At 43.7% G+C, this 26,554-nt stretch overlaps 1 protein-coding gene across 3 annotated transcripts in view; it reads left to right on the top strand.

Moving 5' to 3' along the window:
* Positions 1–26,554, top strand: part of LOC145345015 (uncharacterized) — a 167,984-nt gene that overhangs the window by 109,604 nt on the left and 31,826 nt on the right. For all 3 annotated transcript variants that reach the window (XR_013887021.1, XM_080192531.1, XM_080192523.1), the window contains 2 exons: positions 22,481–22,520; positions 23,779–23,830. Coding sequence is in view for 2 of the 3 variants with exons in the window: in XM_080192531.1 (XP_080048657.1) it covers positions 22,481–22,520; positions 23,779–23,830 (92 nt within the window). In the remaining variant the exon portion in view is untranslated. The remainder of the gene's footprint in view (positions 1–22,480; positions 22,521–23,778; positions 23,831–26,554) is intronic.

The raw sequence follows: 26,554 nt of genomic DNA, 5'->3' as shown, positions 1-26,554 counted from the left end.
GAACCTTTCTGTGGAATATTCACTGCACCCTTAATTAGAAAATACGGTGAAAAGTGTCAACACACGTGATAACTTTAATTATAGGCTGCAGAGGAACTTTTTCTTTTACGTTTTGTTTCCTGTTTACACTGCAGGTGAGATAAGCAACAGCTAAATTTATAAAACTAAGAATAGATATGATGAAAAACCTTGTTTTGAAGAAAGAATGTATGAAAGTTGGGTTTAATTTATGATAATTCATAAAGATACAAGTTATGTGAAAATTGTAATTACTTAGACTTTATGAACGAGTTATCTGGGCACGCCTTATTGGTACTGTCCATAAAATCGTTCATCCAACTGCAACATACTTTTAATTGGCATTGAAGAAGTGCATTAGAGATTGACCTGGTTGCACCTGCCTGGGATATGGACACGTAAGTCTATACTTTAGCGTATTTCCTTGATTGAAAGAATGCATAGTGAAAATGTTGGAAAGAAAGGAAATTGGGTGCTATTCCAAGTTCTTAAAAGTCCACAACAAGATTGAGCAATTTGATAGAGTTGCTTAATCATCATTATGGATGAGACAGAGTAGGTAGAAAGAGACAGGGGACAATTGTCTGGGAAAAATTCGAAGTGTCGAATTTGTGTGAAAAGTGGAATAAATCATGCTTTTTTTTCAGTAGGAGTTTAAAAAAGAGTCTCCCACACTCTGTGCACTGCAGAATGCACAAGCATCATTCACTCCAAAAATCAGTAGGCGGGGCCTATCTGTCCCTGCTGGAGAGGCAGGCAGCCTGGCACAGAGTGATCCACTGTGCGTGCACCGATCTGTCAGCGCCAAGTTTGGCACATGCGCAGTGGCCCTGCACTACCGGCCAGCCTCTACAACACTAGCTGTGCAACTCTTCCCCCCTTACTCCACCCCCCCTCTCCACAGCCCATACGCTGGGCCCCCGATCATGCCCGGTCCCAGCCCCCACTCCCACTGGCAGTCCTAAACCTCCCCCCCCCCCCCCAATCACCCGCAGTCCTGATCCTCCCCACCCTCCAAGTAGGCTGTTCTCCCCCTCCCCCCACCTGGATGGGCAACACCCAATTGCTGGCTGGCTGGCCTCCCTCCCTCCCCCACTGATCCCGACTGCAGAGTGACAGCGGGAGCCCCTACCAATTATCCTCCAAAGGCCCTGCCCCCATCAAGCCCCATGTCTGGTGGGCAGTGCCAAGGTGCCCCCTGAGCATTGGCACCTTGTCTTTTAGGCAGCGCCGGGGGGTCCAGGATGGCACTGCCAAGATGCCAATGCCCAGGGGCACTCCCCCTTACCCCTGACCTCTTGGAGGGCTTCGATTGCACCCTCCCCCTCACTCCAACAGGGTTGGGCAGCCACTGCCCCATAGGTGAGGAGCTACTGTAAACCCCGCTGGAGTGAAATACTCTTGGCAGGGAGGAGATGTTAGCGGGCTTGGAGTTTTCAGTCCCAGGCCCGCTGATGGGATTTAAAGTACATCTAATTTAGGTGTTGCATTTATTAATCAGCTCTGCTCCGATTTCCGGCACAGAGTTGTTGGTGCTGGAAATCTGGCACTGGGAGATACTTTCAGGCCGGGGTGCCCAGTGATCGATGGGGCTGAAATAAGAGGACATCAATATAAGATTAAATAGAAGACATTTAGGATAACAACCTAGGGAAACTATTTTTTATAGAGTTGTGAGACTGTGGAATGGACTACAGGAGCCCCTAGTTGAAGCAAAGACTATGTCAGCATTTAAGAATAGGCTAGATATGTGGCTGAAAGAGGTGAATAATGGATATCGAAACAGAAAGAACAAATAACATTAGAATTGCTGGCCATGTGCAGGATGAACATCTACATAGACTAATTGAGCCAAATGTCCTGTGTTTAAACTTCTGTGTAATTGTATGATTTTGAAAATACTTCTAGTGCCTCACTGAATAACTTTAGAAGGTCTCATATTACTTCACTGCAAGTTCCAACATGTGGAACTGTTCTGAGTAATGAATTCAGAAATAGATTTATTCCAGTAAAATCTGAGTGTTTTCTGGAGTTCTTTGAGGTAAATGTAATACATCAGCAAAAAAATATATAAATCTGACTACAATGAATAATCCAGTACATTCTATTCTGGAATTGAGGACAGAGAGCTGATTAAACTACTTGGCTTTTATTCTGTACTTTAATTAGCTTTAATTCAATTAATTCAGCACAGGAATGTAGAAAAGTTCAGGACTGGTAAATACAGCATCAGCCTTGCTGATCCTATTTCTAATGCCTATCAAATATCTATCCAGTTCTCTCCGAGTTTTCTATTCTATATGAGAAATGCATGCCATATATTTACTATTCAAACTATCTGTTTATCATCCCTCTTCTAAACCCATGCTTCTGTTTACCTCATTCTGGAGTTTGTGGCAAACTTGAATATGTTAGGAATCAAGTTATCAATTCCTTAAAAATTTTTAATACTCAATTAGTCTCTCCCTCTACCTTTCTTTTGAGTAAATGGTCTCAAGCTTTTCACTTTCTCATAGCTCTGATACCTTAAATTACACATCACTTTGGTTCTTTTTTCTATGCTGCCTCCAATACCTGGATATCCCTCCTGTAATACAGCAGCCATAATCATAGCAAATGCTTGTCTTAGGGTGGTGAATATCTGGAATTCTCTGCCCGTTGAAGTGGTGGAGGCTGCCTCGCTAAATATTTTTAAGAAGCGGGTTGATGGGTTTTTGATAAGAGAGGGGATTAAGGGTTATGGGGAGAGGGCGGGAAAGTGGAACTGAGCCACGACAGATCAGCCATGATCTTATTGAATGGCGGGGCAGGCTCGAAGGGCCAGATGGCCTACTCCTGCTCCTATTTCTTATGTTCTTATGATGGTCTTTCTTCGATGATAGGCAAGTGAGATCTCTGAGTCTGATGTAGTTCCGAGAGATCATGCTGAGTGATGGAAAATTGGAACCAAGTCAACCCATTAGGGTATTCTAACAGTGCTAGGCAGCTTTGGAGTACTCCAGGGCTTTGAGATGATTGACTTGCCACCCTGGGTCAGTAATGCATCTTGAAATAGCTCTACCGCTTGGAATGGGATCTTTCATAACCACTGGCAAGTCAATGCCCTAACAAGGGTTTATCAATGCTTTGTACTGATCTGCTGCACGATTTTAGTTAGTTAAACTCCAGCAGTACTCATGTACACGCTTGGCAATCCTGAGGTGTTGCTGTTGTAAATAAATAGCCTAGATAGAGTAATTGAAGGTGAGTATGCACTTTCTGTCAGATTAACATTGATTGTCTTTCTCAGGCACTTGGCTTGGAAGCTTTGACCATGGTGGCCAATTGGTTTAATCTCCATAGAGTCATGTTCAACAATTCCCTTGAACTTCCTCTGAAATTTGGAGCATCCTTGCAGAATGCCCTTGTGTGCACAATAGTTTTCCAGATTTTGAAGGAAACTGGAGCATCCAATACCATATATAACTTGGCCCAGTGCAACTAATGCACCATTATTCAGCATACTTCAGTTGAGCCAGCAGATGGCCATTCCATGATGTAAAATAATGTTGTGTAGAGCTGGGTGATCATGTCGCCAATAAGATTCACATTTTCACATTTTTTCCACAATATTCATAAAATGCTGCAGTGCAAAAGGAGGCCATCAAATCTGCACCAATCACAATCCCACACAGGCCCAATCCCCATAACCCCATGTATTTATCCTGGCTGGTCCCCTTGAGATAATTTAGCATGGCCAATCCACCTAACCTGCACATCTTTGGACTGTGGAAGGAAACCGGAGCATCTTGAGGAAGCCCATGTAAACACAGGGAGAATGTGCAGACTCCACATAGATAGTGACCCAAATTGGGAATTGAATCCGGGTCCCTGGCGCTGTGAGGCAACAGTGCTAACCACTGTGCCACCATGCCACCCATGTTCTATTTACTTCAATTACTTCAATTGTATCCCCTCTTTGAACACTGAATTTTAAAAAAATGGCCAGAATTTATTTCTTGAAACAGTCAAAAGCAATCTTGTTTAATTTTGTGTATAATTGAATAAGCCTGAGCAGGGCAAATCCAGGATTGCAGGCTCCCCCCTCCCACAACCCACATGATAAAAATGATGATAGAAGGAATTTGTCCTCACTAAACCTGTTTAAATTGTGCGGAGGGTGTGGAGAGTCTGCAGAAGGATCTAGATAGGCTGGGCGAATGGGCCAGGAAATGGCAAATGGAATTTAATGTTGGCAAGTGTGAGGTGGTCCACTTTGGTAGGAAGAATGGTAGGAAGGACTATTACTTACGTGGCGAAAAACTGCAGCAGGCGACGGTGCAGAGGGACCTCGGGGTCCTTGTGCATGAGTCGCAAAAACCCAGCTTGCAGGTGCAGCAGGTGGTCAGGAAGGCGAATGGGATGCTGGCCTTCATAGCGAGGGGGATTGAATATAAAAGTAGGGAGGTCTTGCTGCAGCTGTATAGGGCATTGGTGAGGCCGCAGCTGGAGTACTGTGTGCAGTTTTGGGCGCCGCACCTGCGCAAGGATATTTTGGCCCTGGAGGGAGTGCAGAGGAGGTTTACTAGGCTGATACCGGAGTTGAGGGGATTGAGCTATGAGGAGAGGCTGAATAAACTAGGCTTGTACTCGTTAGAGTTTAGAAGAATGAGGGGAGATCTCATTGAGACGTATAAGATGATGAATGGGATGGATAGGATAGAGGTGGAGAGACTCTTCCCGCTCAAAAAAGACGGTAGGACTAGGGGGCACAGCCTCAAGATAAAGGGGAGGCGGTTTAGAACGGAGTTGAGGAGGAACTTCTTCACTCAAAGGGTGGTGAATCTCTGGAATTCTCTGCCCGTTGAAGTGGTGGAGGCTGCCTCGCTAAATATTTTTAAGAAGCGGGTTGATGGGTTCTTGATAAGAGAGGGGATTAAGGGTTATGGGGAGAGGGCGGGAAAGTGGAACTGAGCGGCGACAGATCAGCCATGATCTTATTGAATGGCGGGGCAGGCTCGAAGGGCTAGATGGCCTACTCCTGCTCCTATTTCTTATGTTCTTATGTTCTTAATTGTAAATTAGTTAGCTAAAACCTCTGCTCCCTGTTTAACTACTGTGGAAGATTTGTCTTGAAGTGTTTTTGTTTATGCTTTTCAGAACAATTGTTGGTATTGAGGCAGCATTGAAGACTTGAAACTATCTACTGCTAAGTGCTTTTTATAGCTTTTTTGATTGTTCAGTGACTTTATTGAGGTAGCTGAGCCAAATAGACTGGAAAGATCCTCTGTTAACCACGATGCTAGTAGAAACATTGCAATTAGCCCGCTTTACAGAGAGGGAATAAGCTGCTATCCAACAAACTAGGTAGAAGATGGCCTTGGGTCTTAGGTTGAACACTGGTAGGGATAAAACTAGGCATTGAGGAGATGGACTTCAGTTGAATAGCCTGCTCATACTGATTGTGAAAACTGAACGATTAGTAATAGCCATTAGGTGAGATACCAGAGATCAACAGACTCTTGTGGAACTGTACCCTAGTCAAGCAATCAGCTTCTTCAGGAGAGGGAAGATGCAATAAAATGCTGCTTCTTAGTGATAAAGTAAAACCTTGTGTGAATTGTAAGCTACAAATACTTAAAAGTCTGTTTTAGCCTGTGAACTTAAAATATTAAACGGGATTTTCCAGTCCTGCTTCTCACCCAAAGTTTTCACATCTTTTCCTGGTCTGTCAAATTCAGTGTCCTGCCTGCAACAGCGAGGACCAGAATGTTTAAGCCAATGTGTAGTTTTACATAGATGAAAAATCAAAATTAATTTGTCCATGTGCAGTAATTCTTTATAGTTTACAAAATATCCTGTAAGTAATGCTAGTTAAACTTGTGCTAATTCCTGATGCACTATGTGTGTAAACAACAGCTCAGTCATTCAACCCATTGATGGATGTCTTTAACCAGCAGATTATAAGTTTATCCATCCGTAAGTATCTGAGAGAAAGAATCTCCAACATGGCAAGAGGCTGAAACATTATGAATGACAAAGCTTACCAGTGGAATTATACGCACTTTGTTCAGGAGCAGTACATTTGGAGATCAGAGAAATACATAAACCTCTTTGTGAAATCATTGAGACCGAGATATCACAGACCTTGGGAACGGTCGCTTTCATGACAATAATTGTCGTTGACGTTTCCAAGCTGAAAAAAGGAACATCTACCAAGATTTCAGTTCCTGATCACTCGCCAGTGACTCTTTTGAAAGTGCAAGGGTGTAGATCTCATTTTGGAATCTAATAGGCTTTGTTGTGCACTCCTAGCCTCCCCTGACCACCATGCTTGGTGTGCCTGACGTCTGAGGTCACTTACAAAATCGCCAGATCAGCAAGGTTTTGGATGGCTTGAGGCATTCCAGTTAGAGCTGTACCCTGAATAGGTCACTACTTCAGAAAAGATGGAGAATAAATTGTGAATTTTGGGAAAGGGTGTTCTCATTTGTCTTATGGCGTAGAATTTCAACTTTTGGGCGCAACTGGAATATTTTTTCAAATTGAGCTTTAAATTGGGTTTGTTGTTGTGCTTCTGTGTTTCTGTGAAATTCATTTGCATAAATAAATTTAAAAGCTTCATGAACAGGCACAGTTAATAAAAGGGCACAATTCTTTCTTCTTTATTCAAAATACATTCCTGGGTGTATTTAAGAATAGTAAGAAGTCTTACAACACCAGATTAAAGTCCACCAGGTTTATTTGTTAGCAAAAGCCACTAGCTTTCTGAGCACTTGCTGCCTCTTCGTCAGGTGAGTGGGAGTTCTGTTCACAAACAGAGCATTTAAAGACACAACCTCAATTTACAAAATAATGACTGGAATTTGAGTCTTTATGGGTAATCAAGTCTTAAAGGTACAGACAACATGAATGGAGAGAGCGTTAAGCACAGGTTATTGTCTCCAGACAGGACAGTTAGTGAGATTTTCCAGGAAAGTCGTGGGGGTTACAGATAGTGTGACATGAACCCCTGATCCCGCTTGAGGCCGTCCTCATGTGTGCAGAACTTGACTATCAGTCTCTGCTCAGCGACTCCGCGCTGTCGTGTGTCATGAAGACCGTCTTGGAGAACGCTTTTCCGAAGATCAAAGGCCGAATGCCCACGACCACTGAAGTGCTCCCCAACAGGAAGAAAACAGTCTTGTCTGTTTGTTGAGATCCGATCGATCCAGACCTTCAGAGCACCCTCTGTGCTCTCATCCCACGTACTCCCCACGTTGGAGATCTCTCTTGCCTCCCAAAGATACACAAGGCAAACACACCCGGCCGTCCCATCGTATAGGGCAATGGGACCCTGTGCGAGAACCTTTCCGGCTACATCGAGGACATCCTTGAAACCCGTTGTACAAAGAACACCCAGCTTTTGTCACGACAGTACGGATTTCCTACAGAAACTCAACACACATGGGGCAGTTGAACCAGGAGCACTCTCATCACAGTGGATGTTTCGGCATCCCTCACGACGATGGCATTGCTGCAACTGCCTCAGTACACAATGCCAACAGCTGCCAGTTTCCGGATGCAATTTTACAACTCATTCGCTTTATCCTGGGCCATAATGTCTTCACCTTCAGCAACCAGTTCTTCATCCAGACACAAGGAACAGCCATGGGCACCAAATTCGCACCTCAATATCCCATCTTCATGCACAGGTTCAAACAAGACTTCTTCACCGCACAGGACTTCAACTGATGCTATACATTAGATACATTGATGACATTTTCTTCCTTTGGATTCATGGTGAACAATCACTGAAACAGCTATATGATGACATCAACAAGTTCCATCCCACCATCAGCCTCACCGTGGACTACTCTGATAAATCAGTTGCAGTCTTGGACACATGCATCTCCGTTAAGGATGGTCACCTCAGCACTTCACTGTACCACAAGCCCGCGGATAACCTCACGATGCTCCACTTCTCCAGCTTCCGCCCTAAACATGTTAAAGAAGCCATCCCCTATGGGCAAGTCCTCCATATACACAGGATCTGCTCAGATGAGGAGGATCGCAACAGATACCTCCAGGCGCTGAAAGATGCCCTCATAAGAACAGGATATGGCACTCGACTCATCAATCGACAGTTCCAACGCACCACAGTGAGAAACCTCACTGACCTCAGAAGACAAACATGGGACAAGGTGGACGGAGTACCCTTCATCGTCCAGCACCGGAGAAGCTACAATATCTTCTCCGGAGTCTTCAACATGTCATTGATGAAGACGAATATCTCGCCAAGGCCATCCCCACTTCTTGCCTTCAAACAACCGCACAACCTCAAACAGATCATTGTCCAAAGCAAACTACCCAGCCTTCAGGAGAACAGTGACCACGACACCACACAACCCTGCCACAGCAACCTCTGCAAGACATGCCGGATCATCGACACGGATGCCATCATCTCAAGTGAGAACACCATCAACCAGGTACACGGTACATACTCTTGCAACTCAGCCAACGTTGTCTACTTGATATGCTGCAGGAAAGGATGTCCCGAGGCATGGGTACATTGGGGAGACCATGCAGATGCTATGACAACAGATGAATGAACACAGCTCGACAATCACCAGGCAAGACTGTTCTCTTCCTGCTGGGGAACACTTCAGCGGTCACAGGCATTTGACCTCTGATCTTCGGGTAAGTGCTCTTTCTCCAAGGCAACCTTCACGACACACGATAGCACAGAGTTGCTGAGCAGAGACTGATAGCCAAGTTCCGCACACATGAGGACGGCCTCAACCGGGATCTTGGGTTCATGTCACACCATCTGTAACCCCTACGACTTGCCTGGACTTGCAAAATCTCACTAACTGTCCTGTCTGGAAATAATACATATCTCTTTAGCCTGTGCTTAACGCTCTCTCCACTCACATGGTCTGTACCTTTTAAGACTTGATTACCTGGAACGACTCGCATTCCAATCATTACTTTTGTAAAATGAGTTTGTGTCTTCATATGCCCTGTCTGTGAATAGAACTCCCACTCACCTGATGAAGGGGCACCAAGCGTTCCAAAAGTTAGTGGCTTTCGCTACCAAATAAACCTGTTGGACTTTAATCTGGTGTTGTGAGACTTCTTACTGTGTTTACCCCAGTCCAACACTGACAGCTCCACATCACGTATTTAAGAATGGCAGGTGGTGCTCTTTAGTAATACACCAAAAATAAACACTTTTAAAGAGGTACCTAGTGGATAATCTGATTTGAAAATCACTGAAAATTGCGTAACCAAACTATACTGAACCATTAAGGACAGTCACTCAGCACTTCACTGGTGTACACCAGCCAGTTTTTTTGTAAGTTAAATATAGAACATTACAGCGCAGTACAGGCCCTTTGGCCCTTGATGTTGCGCCAACCAGTGGAACCAATCTAATGCCCCTCTAACCTAAACTATTCCAATCTCATCCATATGCCTATCCACTGACCATTTGAACGCCCTTAAAGTTGGCAAGTCCACAACTGCTGCAGGCAGGGCATTCCACGAACTTACTACCCTCTGAGTAAAGAACCTACCTCTGACATCCATCCTATAACTACCACCCCTTAATTTAAAGCTATGTCCCCTTGTGTTAGCCATCACCATCCGAGGTAAAAGGCTCTCACTGTCCACCCTATCCAATCCTTTGATCATCTTGTATGCCTCAATCAGGTCACCTCGTAACCTTCTTCTCTCCAATGAAAATAACCTCAAGTCCCTCAGCCTTTCCTCATAAGACCTTCCCACCATACCAGGCAAGATCCTGGTAAACCTCTTCTGCACCCTTTCCAATGCCGCCACATCTTTCTTATAATGCGGCGACCAGAACTGTACGCAATACTCCAAGTGCGGCCGCACCAGAGTTTTGTAATTGATATATTAAAAATGTACCTGTGGCCTGAATGTCACCACCATTTCCACCACCACCCGCCCCCCCATCATGGAAGCAATTTTGTAGTGAGGTGGGCAGCGCCTTGGATGGGAAACACATCCTTACTTTAATTAAAGCCCTTAATTACCACTCAATGGCTACTTAGGGGCCTTTTCCCACCCAGCTGTTATTTTCTGGTTGGCGGGGGCCATATAGGTCAGTGGGGAATAGAAAAATGTTCAAATCCTCTATCACTGCTGGGAGGTGCTTCCATAAGAAACCTCCTTCTGCCTGGAATGTTGTCCCTTCAAGGACCGGGCATCTCCAGAACCCAGTCACCTCCTTGCAACACCCCAGGAGTCCCCTGCCCTCCTTGGGACACCAACGCTTAGTCCCAGGCAAATTGCTGCAATGTCTCTTCTGGCTACTTTTGTACTTAGAGGGACTGCAGAGCTGTTAACCAATCTGATCCAAGCGAGGACAGAAGTCCTGTCTGCGCTACTGAACGCTTGTCAGAGCATAAAACAGCAGCAGGAATGTGTTCCCTGCCAACTCACTGGTTGAACCCCCATCATCTCATAAATTCGGCCCTCTAATTTGAAGAGCCTGTCCAAACCTAATGCAGTGGCTGGAATATAGTGGTTTTGCTTTCGGGATGAGGCTGGTTCTGTAGGTGTGGCCTGCTTCATGTGAACTGAAAAAGCATAAAATTTTTTAGAAAACACAAGAATAAGCAGCAGTTTTAAATTCCCTGATCTTGCACAGGATGCGATTGATTCCACTTAGATTGAATTGAAAGTAGGAAAATTTCCCACCCACTGCCCTATCCAAGTATTCTGTACTTGCAAGTATTTGTTGCAGCGTGGAAATATTCTGGAAATATTTAGAAGCCTGTGTCTCCTCAAAATATTTCACAAAATGTAAGTACTGACCCTTGAGTGACCTCCAGAATGTCCGTTGGGTTACAGTGACTGTTGGTTGACACTGTACATGGCCATTTATTCTTTTTAATGACTAAATTGTGTAAATATTGAAACTGGATTGTCAGATGTTATCGTAGAACATACTACAAGTATTTCCTTCAGTTGCCCTGCAAAGAATATCACGGAAACAAATCACAGCCTTTCTTTTTGTTAAATTATTTGGAGGGTGAAAATGTCATTACAAGGAAGGATTTTGAATACAAGACTTTGCCGTTTAAGTTCAAGAATGAAGAGGAGAAATACAAGGAATACTTTTAATATAAAGTAGTTGCACATGTAAGTAATGAGGGGAAAGAAATAGAGCCCTTTCCTACTGTAGAATCCCTACAGTGCAGAATGAGGCCATTCGACCCATCAAGTCTGTACTAATTCTCTGACAGAGCATCTTACCCATGCCTTCTTCCCTACCCTATCCCTTTAACCTGACTTATTTACCATTTTAATTATTCTAACCTACAATCCTGGGACTCTAAGGAGCAATTTAGCATGGCCAATCCACCTAACCTGCACATCTTCAGACTGTGGGAGAAAACCGGAGCACCAGGAGGAAACCCACACAGACATGGGGAGAATGTGCAAACTCCACACAGCCACCCAAGGCTGGAAAAGAACGCGGGTCCCAGGTGCTGTGAGGCAGCTGTGATAACCAGTGTGTCACCTGAATCTGATCAATGGGGGAAGATAGAGCAGTATGTTTGTTTGTTGTAATCATAAAGTTATTTGAAAAAGAACATCTAAGAACATAGTGATCTTCATTGAACCATTTTACTGTCAGAAATTATAATCCAGAATGAGCCCATTCACCCCATCATTCTTGTATCAGTGCTATCTCTTCAGTGGAAACAGTCAGCCAGGATTTTTCAGTCTGCTTTGGTATGGGAGCAACTCAAAGTAAAGTATTCTGTCAGCTACAAAAATAGCTACATTTTGGCTCTCAGGACATCTGTATGGTGTGCTGAATCAATTGCACCAAAAACAAAGTTGTGACACAGCAGCTGCCTCACAACTGCTGTCAAAACATACTTTGTGGGAAAATTTCCAATTTGTCCTCAAATCTCTGAGCACTTGTAAAGGCCCCACAAGCAATATAAATTACTTTACTGCCGCCACCCCCACCCCCCCAGTACAACTGGACTGACAACCCGGCATTGACCTCAGCACCAGACATGACAAAGGCACACCGAGCCCAGTCATCTCTCTTCACTGCCAGATTGGGACTTTTGCCAAAACTGAGAGAACTGTCCCACAGACAAGTCAAGCAACAGTCTGACATAGTCATACTCACCAAGTCACACCTTTCAGCCAATGCCCTAGATTCCCTGGGTTTGTCCAAGCCATCTGGCAGGACAAACCCACCAGAGGTGTGGGCACAGATGTATACAGTTGGGAAGATAAGATTGTGCAAGCTCTCGCCATTGTCTCTGACCCCATAAAGTCTCATGGTATCAGGTCAAACATGGGCAAGGAAACCTGCTGAGTACCACTACTGCATTCTTTCAGCTCATGAATTGGTGCTCCTCCGTGTTTAACACCACTTGAATTGAAGGCAGCAAGGTCATAATGTACTCTGGTTGGGGGAATTCACTGTCTGTTAACAGAACTGGCTGTGTCCTCAGCAACATGGATGCCAGGCTATGGTATATGGAATCCCTGTTTACCGCAGCCTTTCTTTCCATTTAAATAATATTCTGATTTTTTTATTCTTTCCACCAAAATGAAGAACTTCTCATTTTCCTATGTTTGTACTCCATCTGCCAAATTTTAGCCCAGCACTTAACCTATCTTTATCCCTTTTTCAGATTCTGTATACCCTCCTCATGACTTACTTTCCTATCTAACTTTGTATCATCAGTCATTATGGAGATGAAGTTCCATCTTCATACCGAGATAAAGGGGGGGCAGTTCAGAACGGAGTTGAGGAGGAACTTCTTCACTCAAAGGGTGGTGAATCTCTGGAATTCTCTGCCCGTTGAAGTGGTGGAGGCTGCCTCGCTAAATATTTTTAAGAAGCGGGTTGATGGGTTTTTGATAAGAGAGGGGATTAAGGGTTATGGGGAGAGGGCGGGAAAGTGGAACTGAGCCACGACAGATCAGCCATGATCTTATTGAATGGCGGGGCAGGCTCGAAGGGCCAGATGGCCTACTCCTGCTCCTATTTCTTATGTTCTTATGTTCTTATGAGAACACCCTCCAGCATGATGTGTGGCATTATCACTGCGCTAAATGGAATAGGCTGAGGTGGTGTTGTAAGACATTAGCAGCGGAATTGTATTCCACCATATTCTGTAATCCCATGACCTGGCATATCACTCTCTCTAGCATTATCATCAAGCCAGGCGCCCAAGACTGGTTCAGTGAAGATTGTAGCAGGGCATGACAGAAGCAGCATCAAATATACCCAAATGTAAGGTACTGCTGTGGTAAAGCTACAATACAGGGCTACACACATGCTAAACAGTGCAAACATCAGGTTATAGACAGAGCTAAGTGATCCCAGAGCCATCAGATCAGGTCAACACTCTGCAGTCCTGTCATACCCACCCATGAAGGATTACAAACCATTTTCAGCCAGAGATGCCAAGAAAAGAGTCCATCTTTGTGTCCTCTCAGGTAGCACGTAAGAACATAAGAAACAGGAGCAGGAGAGGCCCATCTAGCCCCTCAAGCCTGCCCCACCATTCAATAAATTCATGGCTGATCTTGGTTTAGTTCCACTTACCCGCCTGCTCCCCATAACCCTTAATTCCCTTACTGATCAGAAATCTATCTACCTGTGACTTAAACATATTTAATGAGGTAGCCTCCACTGCTTCAATGGGCAGAGAATTCCAGAGATTCTGAGAGAAGAAGTTCCTCCTCAACTCTGTTCTAAACTGACTCCTCCTTATTTTGAGGTCATGCCCTCTAGTTCTTGTTTCCTTTCTAAGTGGAAAGGATCTCTCTGCTTCTACCCTGTGGACCCCCTTCATTATCTTATATGTCTCTATAAGATCTCCCCTCAGCCTTCTAAACTCCAATAAGTACAGGCCCAATCTACTCAATCTCTCCTCATAAGCTAACCCCTCATCTCTGGTATCAACCTGGTCAACCTTCTCTGTACTCCCTCCAAGGCCATTACATCCTTTCGCAAATAAGGGGACCAAAATTGCACACAGTACTCTAGTTGCGGCCTCACCAGTACCCTGTACAGTTGCAGCAAGACCTCCCTGTTTTTATATTCCATCCCCTTTGCTATAAAGGCCAACATTCCATTTGTCTTCTTGATCATCTGCTGCACCTGCAAACTGAGCTTTTGCGATTCATGCACATGGACCCCCCGGTCCCTCTGCACAGTAACATACTGTAATTTTTCACCATTTAAAAAATATTTCATTTTACTACTATTCCTTCCAAAGTGGATAACCTCACACTCGTCAACGTTATACTCCATATTCACAGTTGCCAGTCTTCGTCCAATTCAATTCACTTCACGTGATTTCAAGAAATGCTTAAGTGCACTGGATTCAGCAATCAGTTTAGCCTTGATAACTGCCTGGCTATTGTGCTGAAGTCTCATGCTCCAGAACTAAGTAATTAGTTGTGCCCCTGACAAATCTGTTTCAGTACAGTTACAACACTGACATCAACCAGATGAAGTGGAAAATTGCCCAGGTATGTCCTGTCCATAAAAAGCAAGACAACTGTGCCCCATCTGTCCATTCTCCATCACCAGCAAAATGGTGGAATGTACTGTCAACAGTGCCATAAAGGCCATGTATGGTTTCAAAGAGCCCCAGTAAAACTGGAATCAGGGGAAACTCCACTAAATATGACTCCATTGGAGTCATATTTGGCCAAGGAATATAGTTGTGATTATTGAAGACCAATCACCTCAGTTCCAGGACATCACTGCAGGAGTTCCTCATGGTTGTGCCCAAGGCCCAACCATCTTCAGCTGCTTCTCCAATGATCTTCCTTCCATCATAAGATCAGAAGTGGGGATGTTTGCTAATGATTTCACAACATTCAGTACCATTAATTCCTCAGGTACTGAAACAGTCCATATTCCAAATGCAGCATAACCAGGACAATATCCTCTGACAAGTGCAAATAACATTTGCACCACATGAAGTGCCAAGCATTAACCATCTCCAACAAGTGAGAACCTAAGAGTCACCAGAGTAAAGCTCATTACCTACTTCTGCTCAAAACTGAGTCAACTTCTGAGGAATATGGATCTTTCTCTCCCAAGCTATCACCCCAGCCATACATTAACCTTCAATATCTTACTGTTTCTATAGTGATTACTGTATGGCACTACCTTCAAGATCTATACTTTGGCTTTTAATTCTAGAAACTTTCTTTGCAGAACCACAATTTTATTATTTTAAGTAGGATAATGAGCTTCACTTGGATATGACTGGGACCAGTGCCCCCACTGGGAAATTTACTGGGCTTTGTTGGGGCGCATTTAAACTATGTGGTATGGGGGAATGGAAGAAACAACTCAACGGAATAGAGAGGAAAAGAAAAGAAATAGGAACTGAAGGGCAAGAGAAACAAAAAAAGGTATAAAGTACAGAGCAAAAGGACAGGGTAGGATTTAAATACAGACTGTTAGTGGATGACTATATTGAACAAAATTAGTGAACTTGAAGCAATTGCTGTGTGTGGGTAGCTGGTATTACATAGCAGCAGTAATCATTTGGCAGTACAGAACTTGAATATTGATAAGAAAAGAGACACGTTGTTGAATCTTTTTGTCTGGTCCTCATCAGGACAGCTTTACAAGGATACCAATTGTAAAGAATCACAGAATCCCTGCAATGCAGGAGCAGGCTAGGAGAACGTGCAGCCTCCGCACAGACAGCAACCCAAGCCAGGAATCGAACCTGGGTCCCTGGCATTTTGAGGCAGCAGTGCTAACTGCTATGCCACTGTGCCGCCCCATGCTCCTCATAGAAACTACAGGATATAGAGGAGAGCTGGGTTTAGAGGGATCTCATAGTAATACTATGTATTTGGGCATATGTGGCATCATTAAAACTGAACTCAATTTGCTGAGCCATCCCACCCAGACCCTATTTCCATAACCCCACACATTTACCCTGCTAATTCCCTGAAACCTAGGGTCAATTTAACATGGCCAGTCAACCTAACCCCCACACCTTTGGGAACAACAGTCTATGCTGCATGAGACGAAGGTGCTGATTTGTTGGCAAGTAGACTCTAATCAGTAAAGGCATTGTCAAGGAATAATTAACTACCAAGCTTTTGTTTAAATGCAATGTAGGCAGGTCTATTTTGATTGACCAAGGTGTTGCCCTGGGGGAATGAACCATGGAATGGCTGTCCCCTAAGGTTTTGGTTAATCCTAAAAGACTCAGTGATGGGCCATTGTCCTTTGTAGGCAGAAGGAGTGAGTCCTGTGAATATATGAAGCTTCCAGCACATATAATTGAGCCACACACAAGCCCAGCTAACAACCTTAAATTGGTTGTCAGTGTAATTCTTAGCACAATCAGGATTGTTTAGCAAGTCTGTCTAATTGCAGAATCACATCTAATGCTGGATATTATGTTCTGAGTTTTGCAAGCATGGGCTGATTGGGTACGGTTTGTACTTTGCGTATTGCGATTAGTCAAAGGGATGTGTTATTTGATATGATCTGCCAATCATTGGGACATGTAGCCTACGTACCTGATGTCACACCAGCACTGAAATTCGTATACCGTATTACTCATTTGGTGATAGAGTGTGTTTCTGGCTTGATGGCAACATCCTGTTAGCGGAGAATGCCTTTTGCATTGCTACTGCATTGTAGCAGCGTGAAACAGCTGACTTCACCTGTTGCTCAAAATTTTGAAACCCCTTGCCTTTCCAGGGTAACCTGAAGTACATTGGGTACTTTTCAGGTCAGAAGTGGTGATAAACTGTGAGCTGTGATCTGATCAGGGTGTAGCCATTATCACTCAAGATGGCTTTGATGCACCGTATTTTAGCATCAAGCTTGTACAGTGAGCAAATGACTATTTACCCTATTTACGAGATTGCCAATAAGACTAATCTTATAGCCAATGAAACTAGGAATCCAAACGTGTGTACTGACGAGTGAAGGTAGGCTTGCAGTAGTAGAAAACCCATTGGCAGAGTTTTCAACTAAGGTATCAAGGAAAGAGAGCTCATTTGACTGCTCCATTTTAAAGGTGAATTTGAGTGCAGGATAAAGCCTTTTAGGATGTGTAAGGAAATTCTTACATACAGCTGCAGATTTAAATATAGCAAACGCATCACCTAAGTATTGGAAATATGTAAGTGGTAGGAGGTTAATGTCATTCCACTGAAGTTTTTCATTTATCTATTAGTGTCATAAACAGGCTTGCATTAACTGCAATGAAGTTACTGTGACAATTCCCTAGCCGCCATGCTTTTCAGGTACATTGAAGGGAAATTTAGCATGACCAATACATCTAAACAGCATGTCTTTTAGATTTGTGGGAGGAAACTGGAGCACCTGGAGGAAACACACCCAGACACAGGAGAACGTGCAGACTCCACACAGACAGCAACCCAAGCCAGGAATCGAATCCGGGTCCCTGGCACTGTGAAGCAGCAGTGCTAACCACTATGCCACTGTGCCGCCCCATGCTTCTCATAGAAAGTACAGGATATTGAGGAGAGGTGGGCTTACAGGGATCCCATAGCAATACTACATATTTGGGCATACGTGGCATAAGAACATAAGAAATTGGAGCAGGAGTAGGCCATCTAGCCCTTCGAGCCTGCCCCACCATTCAGTAAGATCATGGCTGATCTGAAGTGGATCAGTTCCACTTTCCCACTTTCTCCCCATAACCCTTAATTCCCTTGTCTGTCAAAAACCTATCTACCCGTGACTTAAATACATTTAGCGAGGTAGCCTCCACCACTTCAACGGGCAGAGATTGACCACTCTTTGAGTGAAGAAGTTCCTCCTCAACTCCGATCTAAACTGCCCCCCCCTTATCTTGAGGCTGTGCCCTCTAGTCCTGCTATCCTTTCTAAGCGGGAAGAATCTCTCTACCTCTACCCTTCACTATCTTATATGTCTCTATAAGATTCCCCCCTCATCCTTCTAAACTGCAACGAGTACAGACCCAGTTTATTTAGTCTCTCTTCATAGTCCAACCCCCTCATCTCCGGTATCAGCCTAGTGAACCTCCTCTGCACTCCCTCCAAGGCCAAAATATCCTTGCACAAGTGCGGCGACCAAAACTGCACACAGTACTCCAGCTGCGGCCTCACCAGTACCCTGTACAGTTGCAGCAAGACCTCCCTGCTTTTATATTCTATCCCCCTCGCTATAAAGGCCAGCATTCCATTCGCCTTCTTGATCACCTGCAGACTGGGTTTTTGCGACATGCACAAGGACCCCCAGGTCCCTCTGCACCGTAGCATGCTGCAGCTTTTCGCCCTTTAAATAGTAATCCCTCCTAGTATTATTTCTGCCAAAGTGGATTACCTCACTCTTGCTAACATTATACTCCATCTGCCAGTTCCTCGCCCACTTGCTCAGCCTATCCAGATCCCTCTGCAGACTTTCCACACCCTCCACGCAATTTGCTTTATCACCCATCTTCGTGTCATCAGCAAATTTCGTCACCCTACACTCAGCCCCCTCCTCCAGATCATCTATATAAATGGTAAATTTAATGTTGGCAAGTGTGAGGTGGTCTACTTTGGTAGGAAGAATGGTAGGAAGGACTATTACTTACGGGGCGAAAAACTGCAGCAGGCGACGGTGCAGAGGGACCTCGGGGTCCTTGTGCATGAGTTGCAAAAACCCAGCTTGCAGGTGCAGCAGGTGGTCAGGAAGGCGAATGGGATGCTGGCCTTCATAGCGAGGGGGATTGAATATAAAAGTAGGGAGGTCTTGCTGCAGCTGTATAGGGCATTGGTGAGGCCGCAGCTGGAGTACTGTGTGCAGTTTTGGGCGCCGCACCTGCGCAAAGATATTTTGGCCTTGGAGGGAGTGCAGAGGAGGTTTACTAGGCTGATACCGGAGTTGAGGGGGTTGAGCTATGAGGAGAGGCTGAATAAACTGGGCTTGTACTCGTTAGAGTTTAGAAGAATGAGGGGAGATCTCATTGAGACGTATAAGATGATGAATGGGATGGATAGGATAGAGGTGGAGAGACTCTTCCCGCTCAAAAAAGACAGTAGGAGTAGGGGGCACAGCCTCAAGATAAAAGGGGAGCGGTTTAGAACGGAGTTGAGGAGGAACTTCTTCACTCAAAGGGTGGTGAATCTCTGGAATTCTCTGCCCGTTGAAGTGGTGGAGGCTGCCTCGCTAAATATTTTTAAGACGCGGGTTGATGGGTTTTTGATAAGAGAGGGGATTAAGGGTTATGGGGAGAGGGCGGGAAAGTGGAACTGAGCAGCGACAGATCAGCCATGATCTTATTGAATGGCAGGGCAGGCTCGAAGGGCTAGATGGCCTACTCCTGCTCCTATTTCTTATGTTCTTAAATAGCTGAGGCCCCAGCACCGATCCCTGCGGCACTCCACTAGTCACCAACCGCCAATCAGAATAGCACCCATTGATACCAACTCTCTGCTTCCTATTAGACATCCAATCCTCCATCCACGCTAACACCTTACCCCCAACCCCGTGCACCCTAACCTTCTGTAGCAACCTTTTATGAGGCACCTTATCAAACGCCTTTTGAAAATCTAGAAACACCACATCCACTGGTTCCCCTCTGTCTACCGCACTAGTCACATCCTCATAGAAATCCAATAAATTTGTCAAACACGACTTCCCCTTAACGAATCTGTGCTGCATCTCCTCTATCAAACCATTCCTTTCTAGGTGCCTCGCTATTTCTTCTTTGATGGATTCAAGCATTTTTCCAGCTACAGACGTTAAACTAACCGGCCTATAATTCCCTGCATTTTGTCTGCTACCTTTTTTAAACAGCAGCGTAACATTAGCTGTTTTCCAATCTTCCGGCACTTCCCCAGAATCCAGTGAATTTTGGTAAATAATCACTAAGGTATCCACTATCACCTCTGCCATTTCCTTCAAAACCCTGGGATGCATTCCATCGGGTCCTGGGGACTTGGCCACCTTCAGTCCCATTAGTCTATCAAGCTCTACCTCTCTAGTGACAGTAATCGCATTCAGGCCCTCAACTCCTACCATCCTTCTATCTTTAATATCCGGCAAACTATTTGTGTCCTCCTCCGTGAAGACCAAGGCAAAAAACTTATTTAAGGCCTCAGCCATTTCCTCATCTCCCACGACTAAATCCCCCCTCTCATCCTGTAAGGGTCCAACATTCACTCTAGCCAGCCTCCTCCTCCTTATATATTTGTAAAAACTCTTACTGTCCTTTTTTATATTTAGTGCTAGTTTAGCTTCATAGTCTATCCTTCCTTTCTTTATCAACTTCTTAGTCATTCTTTGTTGATTTTTAAACCTTTCCCAATCTTCTAATCGCCCACTACTTTTAGCCACTCTGAATGCATCAGCTTTTAATTTAATGCTCTCCTGTATTTCCTTCAATAACCACAGCTGGTTATCCCTTCTCCTACATTCCTTCTTTACCATTGGAATATATTTCTGCTGAGTACCGAAAAAGATCTCCTTAAAAATCCTCCACTGTTCCTCAGCCATCCTACCAACCAGTCTGCGTCCCCAATCTACATTTGCCAATTCCTCTCTCATCCTATCGTACTCCCCTCTGTTCAAACAGAGGACACAGGTTTGGGACCCTACTTTCTCATCCTCCATCTGCATCAAAAACTCAACGAGACAATGATCGCTTGTCCCAGGAGGATCCCTCACAATCAGATCCCTAATTCTACCTGCCTCGTTACAAACACCAGATCTAAGATAGCTCGCTCCCTCGTAGGTTCCGTCACACACTGTTCAAGGAAACTATCCCGACAGCATTCCAAGAACTCTTTAAAGGCCTATCTACAGTCCTAGTTATACGATTCACCAGGACTGTGGTCCCAGCACGGTTCAGATGAAGACCATCCCATCTGAACAGGTCCCATCTGCCCCAATACTGGTGCCAATGCCCCATAAATTCAAACCCATTCCGCCCACACCAATCCCTGAGCCACCCATTCATTTCTTTAATCCTATTTACCCTACGCCCATCTGCATGTGGGTCAGGTAGCATCATTAAAACTGAACTCAGTTTGCTGAGCACAAGTTGCTGAGTTCATAAGTTCAATGAAAACAGATTCAGACAATTGTGACATGTCTGAATCGTCATAATATAGTGACACAGTACAAATGGCTTTCTTGAACAGTACACTGGTGAGCAAAGTTGACCAACACATGGATATGGCATTGCTATCGATACACAAATCTTGCATAGTCTTCACAGAGGTGAAGGAATCCTTCACCGTACATCGGAAAAGTGGCTCAGAAATTATTATAGCAGCTTGCCCAACCGCTTGGCCTATTTATGTTGTGCGTAATTGCAGTAGTAGAGGTCTGGTTTAGACTAATCTCCTTCTGCACTATACAATTCTACAATATCACATTCATCCATTCTAATTGGACTGCTTTTTCTCTTCATTATACTTCACCTTAACATTCCATCTTGTGCATACGATTCCCCCTTCCCCCACCTCTTTATTTATCCTAGCAATGAGGACAGTACTTGGATCTGTTGAGATAAAACCTTTTCCTGACTTCAGCTCTGTCCTGTACAGAATACTTCCCAATTCTGTAGAAATCTGGATCTTCCCGTCAATTCCATCTGATTAAATCCATGCCAATTTTTCTACCTACTTCTCGCTAACTTGGCCTAGTATTTAACATGATCCTGAGATTGCTGTTCATGAGGTATCACTTTTCATTTAACACCTAACTCTTCAAATTCTCATTGCACCATCTGTCTTTCGTTTTGCAGCAGGATCTAATAAGAATCACAACTTCGGGCAGTTACATACTTTCTGGTATTGAAGGTTTACATGTTGAGCTGGATTCCAACCTTATGTTTGTACAATTGAATGTGTCATTCCAAATTCAATGATTTCATTCATAAAAGTAAAAGAAACCATTAAAAAAACACAGTAGTTGATTTGTAGGGTTTATTTTTGATCCCAGAGAGGTCTCCACACTGTCTGGAGAGCAACTCAAATGGTGTAATTCACATGATGCGCTGGTAGCAAATGTTGTTAAAGATCCTTCGTTCCCTGCCCTCAACATCAAGTTGGAGCTAACTGACGTTAGGAAAATTCAGCACTGCCCTGTCAATGTGGGGAATTTCACCCTTATCACTTATTTTTTCAGTAAAGAGGAGGATCATTCCATTAGCATTGGATTTTATTTATTTAACTTGGTGTTTTCAATAATTAGTATTTCTTCTTCTTTGTGATTGTAAGACAGCTGTGACCATTGTCCAGTAACTATTGTATCATGTGAACCAGGACAATTGTGCATTGCCATTTTCAAGCTGGGGTCACAGGATGAATTCCCCTCTGTACCTCCTCCCCCTCGTTCTCACCCACTCCTCCTCCCTCAAACACTCTTAACTCAGGCTTATCAAAGGGGAACCTGAAAAGGCTTTATGTTGCCAGTTAGAAATGCAAATTAGATACAAATATTTTATTTTGTTTTGTACAGCACCAGGTCTAACTGGAATTGTTGGAGGAAGACCCAAGGTGTAAGTATGCCAGCTTAGCACATCTGTAAATATGATTAGTTCAAACGTGAAATGTATTACGTATATATATGCAGCTAATATTTTAAAACATAATGGGATTTTTTTTAGAAAGCATTATTAAAAAGTAAACTTTTTGATGGTGTAACAGTAAACACTTTCATCAGATCCCAGTTGTCTGTAAATGGTACTTGTAATTGTCTTAAGCTTTTAACCTCCACTTATTAAAACAAGATTGCCCTTCTTTGAAATTATATGATGCATTAAAATTGAATTCCAGAATAGGTAACTCATTGAATGCTGAATTCAGAGTTAGTTTACTCACTGATTCCTGGAATGAGGGAGTTACCTTATGCAGAAAGGTTGGACAAGTTGGGCATGTATCCACTGAATTTAAAAGATTTAGAGGTGGTCTTATTGAAGCATGTAAGATCCGAGAGTATGAGCTCAGAGAGAGCACATGGGAAGATAGGAGAGAAACAAAAGATCAGTGTAAATTCAGGGCTAGGACAGAGAAATTTTAGAGAAATCTTTGGCTAAGTAGGCTGAAGGAGGAGAAAGAAAAGGCATGGCAGAGGCAGCTGATCACGTGGTCTCAGTTGAGACAAAGAGGTCCTTATGTTCCTTACACTTGTTGTTGGAGATGAGGGTGGAAGAGATAGGGAAACAGGGTTGGAAAAAACAGTATATGATAAAGAAAGAAAGCCAAGGGTTATTTTTTGCATCACAGGATGATCCTGAAATAGTGAGCATTTTTTGCAGGCAATCACAGGACTCGATATTGCTATATTGGTCCGACTACAACAGCTGTCTGCCATTTGCTTTCAAGTCTGCACTTGTTGTCTTAAGGGAGAGGAGATGAGGATCATACCAGGAGGAATGGTCAGGGTGAGAGAGAGTAATGGTTTTTTGGGGGGGGTTGTAGCCTCAAAGGTGGAGGTGAGAATATAGTTGATCACAACATTTCTGCAACTATTGATCTGCTGAATGAAGGATCAAAGGTTGGACTGTTGGAATTTTGGAAGTGCAATTGTTAATTAATTGTGCAATTAATTGGGATATACTTTTCCAAGAGTGGGCAGAAAGGAAGTAAGGTTGAGGAAGGAGATGTGATTTTACTATTTTTCATGGTTTCACAATTTTAATTTGAAACATTAATGCTGTACTGCTCTGTAGGTTTAAAAAAGAATGAAACCTATAAATTGTTACTTCCTTAATTTGGTGTAGACCAACACTGATTATTCTCTTTATTTATTCATAGGTCTCCTGTTCTGAAGCCATTCTTCTTCTTACACCCAAAACAGAATGTTACGGTATAGTAATTGTGTCAAACATTTTAACATACCACACCAAAGGAGAGGTTCCACAGAAAAGCATGTTCAGTCTACTCTACACAATTAAATCTTGCTTCCAAATTGATGCCATCTGAGTTCTGTGTATAACTTGGGACCTTTCTTTGCTTTAAATTCTGATTTGATATACAATTTTAAGTTAATTAAGTTAATCTAGCATGTTTAGCACCAAGTCAGATGATTGGGGGTTTAAGCTTTGATTCCCTGCCCTGGTGTTTCCACTTGACTGCTTGTTGTTTTGGTACGATTCATCCAAAATTGATGAAACTGACACTGAGACTGGGGACTAGTTTTTAAGCACAAATGACATTCAGCTCAATTCTCAGTTCTGCAATCTTTTATCCTGGTTTAAAAACATTGGGATAGAAATACATAAAACTAGCCATAGCCTAATCACTGTAGCTAGCTTCTGCGAATTGCGCACGTCTGCAGGTCTTTGAGGAGGCTTCACAATTTAAACTACTTGGGCACAAGGAAATTATTGGATTAATTTACTAAAACTGACTGCTGTGCTACAATAAAACTAGTAAATGGTTCTTTTTTTAAATTCTTTAATATATTTTAGAAGTCATGTTCAGTCATTTAAAATTCAGTTACCTACAGTGCTGCATTGAAAATGCTTATTCTTTGTGACAAATCAATTTTTTGATTGTGCTAATCAAACTGTAGCACAATTAAACATATCAGGCAATTTTATACAACAATTTTCTTAATTTTTAAAACACTATGGCCAGGATTCTCCCGACAGTGTAGCAGGTTGGAAGACGCCAACAGGGGACCTTTATGAGGTTCGTGACCAGCGTTCAGCCGGTAGTGAGTTTCCCAAGCACTTTTTTTTTAAGCGCAATCAGCTCCATGCCAGAAACTGGTGCGAAGCTGATTATCATATAGAGATTACAATTTCCATATGATTAGCAGGCCTGGAAAGGTATTCTCTAAGCTCGCTAGTGCCTCTTCCCCTTCCTGCCGGCTGGGAGTGGTTCCTGCCAGCAGGGTTTATGACTGCTCCCCACTAGTGGGGGGCAGAGGCCATTGAAGCCTCACCGGGAGGTTGGCGGCAAGGGGGAGGTGCCCCTTGGCCAGTGCAGCCTGGCCCCTAGTACAGCTCAAGGGGCAAACCAGCACTACCACTGGGCTCAGGGCAATGCTAAGTGGGCGGGACCGAAAGGGGCAGACCATATTGGGGAGTGCTGCTACTCTGCAAGTGGGATCAGTGGGGGAGGGAGGAAGCGATGAAGGTTGGCGATCAGGGCCAGCCATGGGGGCGTACTGGGCTTTATCATTGGGGTGGGGGGGGTAATGGTGATCGGGGTTGGCCGGGCGTTGGGGGGAGATCAGGGCTGGCCCAGGAGTGTACTAGGCCATGATGAGGGGATTGCAGGGGAGACTGGCGATGGGGGCCACTGTGCATGCGCTGATCTCCACACTGACAGATCAGCGCACGTGCAGTGGCTCAGCACTCTACTGTTAGCCTCTCGGGCAGGAATTAGCCCCACTCCCTACTTACCAGGGGGAATCATGCTGAGCCGTTCTTCATTGCACAGTGTTGGTGATTCATTCTGGTGGGAACCTCCCAAAAAACGGATGGGAAATACTCCCATTTTCTCTGCCATTGGGCACTTAGTTTTGTTTTTGGAGAATCCAGGCCTGTATTTTAAAATGTTGCTCAAGGTGCCGGTTTTGCTTGGTATTAAAGTAACTTCTACTTTCTATGAAGAAAAAGACATCTGGCATTAAGTGAGGCAAATCATTTTTAATCACTTATTGTGTTAAGAGAAGTACTTTCAAAGCTAAAGAATGAAAAAACAATCATAACAAGTTGTTCAAAGCAGGATAACGTTATAATGACAAACTGAATATATCAGGAAAAATAATTTGGAAGCTTCTGATAAATAATCATCCCCGATAATCATAGAACAGTTCAGTACAGATAGAGGCCATTCAAACCATTGAGTCTGCTGCACTGGCTCTTCTGAAGAACAATTCTGCTGATAACAGTTCCCCCACCCCAGTCCCCCACCATATCTGTGTGTTTTTTCTTATTTAATTATTTCTGTAATTCCCCTTTGAAAGCTGCTGTTGAATCGGTATCCAGCACCCAATCAGGCAATGTATTCCAAGTCCTAACCACTCATTGGGTGAAGAGTTTCTCCTCGTGTTGCATCTTTTTTTTTGCCAATCAGCTTAAATTTTCCTCTAGCTATCGACTTTTCAGCCATTTTTAATATTTTACGGTTATTTACTCTGTGTAAACCCTTTATTATTTAATCTAATAATCTATCAGATCTCCTGTTAAACTCCCCTGCTCTGAGGAGAACAATTCCAGTTTCTCCAGTTTATCCATCTAAATGTAATTCTGCATTCCTAAATCTGCTCTATACCGGCTCCAAAATCTCCTTGTTCTTACTAAAGTGTGATGCCCAAAATCAGGCACAATACACTCAGGCCAAACTGGTAGTTTATATAGATCCTGGGTTTTTTGTACTCTATGGTTCTATTTATAAAGCCTAGGATCACATGTGTTTTACTAATTGCTTTGTCAACCTGTTCTGCACTTGTCAAAATGTGTGCACAGACATTCATAGGAATTTTTTCTTGCAGCTGCCTTTAAAATAGTACCATTTAGTATGCATTCTTCCAACCAAAATATATCATCTCACATTTTTTAGTAGCTAATATTTGCGA

This window comes from Carcharhinus amblyrhynchos, chromosome 1, assembly GCF_965287045.1.
Source record: "Carcharhinus amblyrhynchos chromosome 1, sCarAmb.v2.hapA, whole genome shotgun sequence".
NCBI lineage: Eukaryota > Metazoa > Chordata > Chondrichthyes > Carcharhiniformes > Carcharhinidae > Carcharhinus > Carcharhinus amblyrhynchos.
This window is presented reverse-complemented; position numbering and strand designations above follow the sequence as displayed.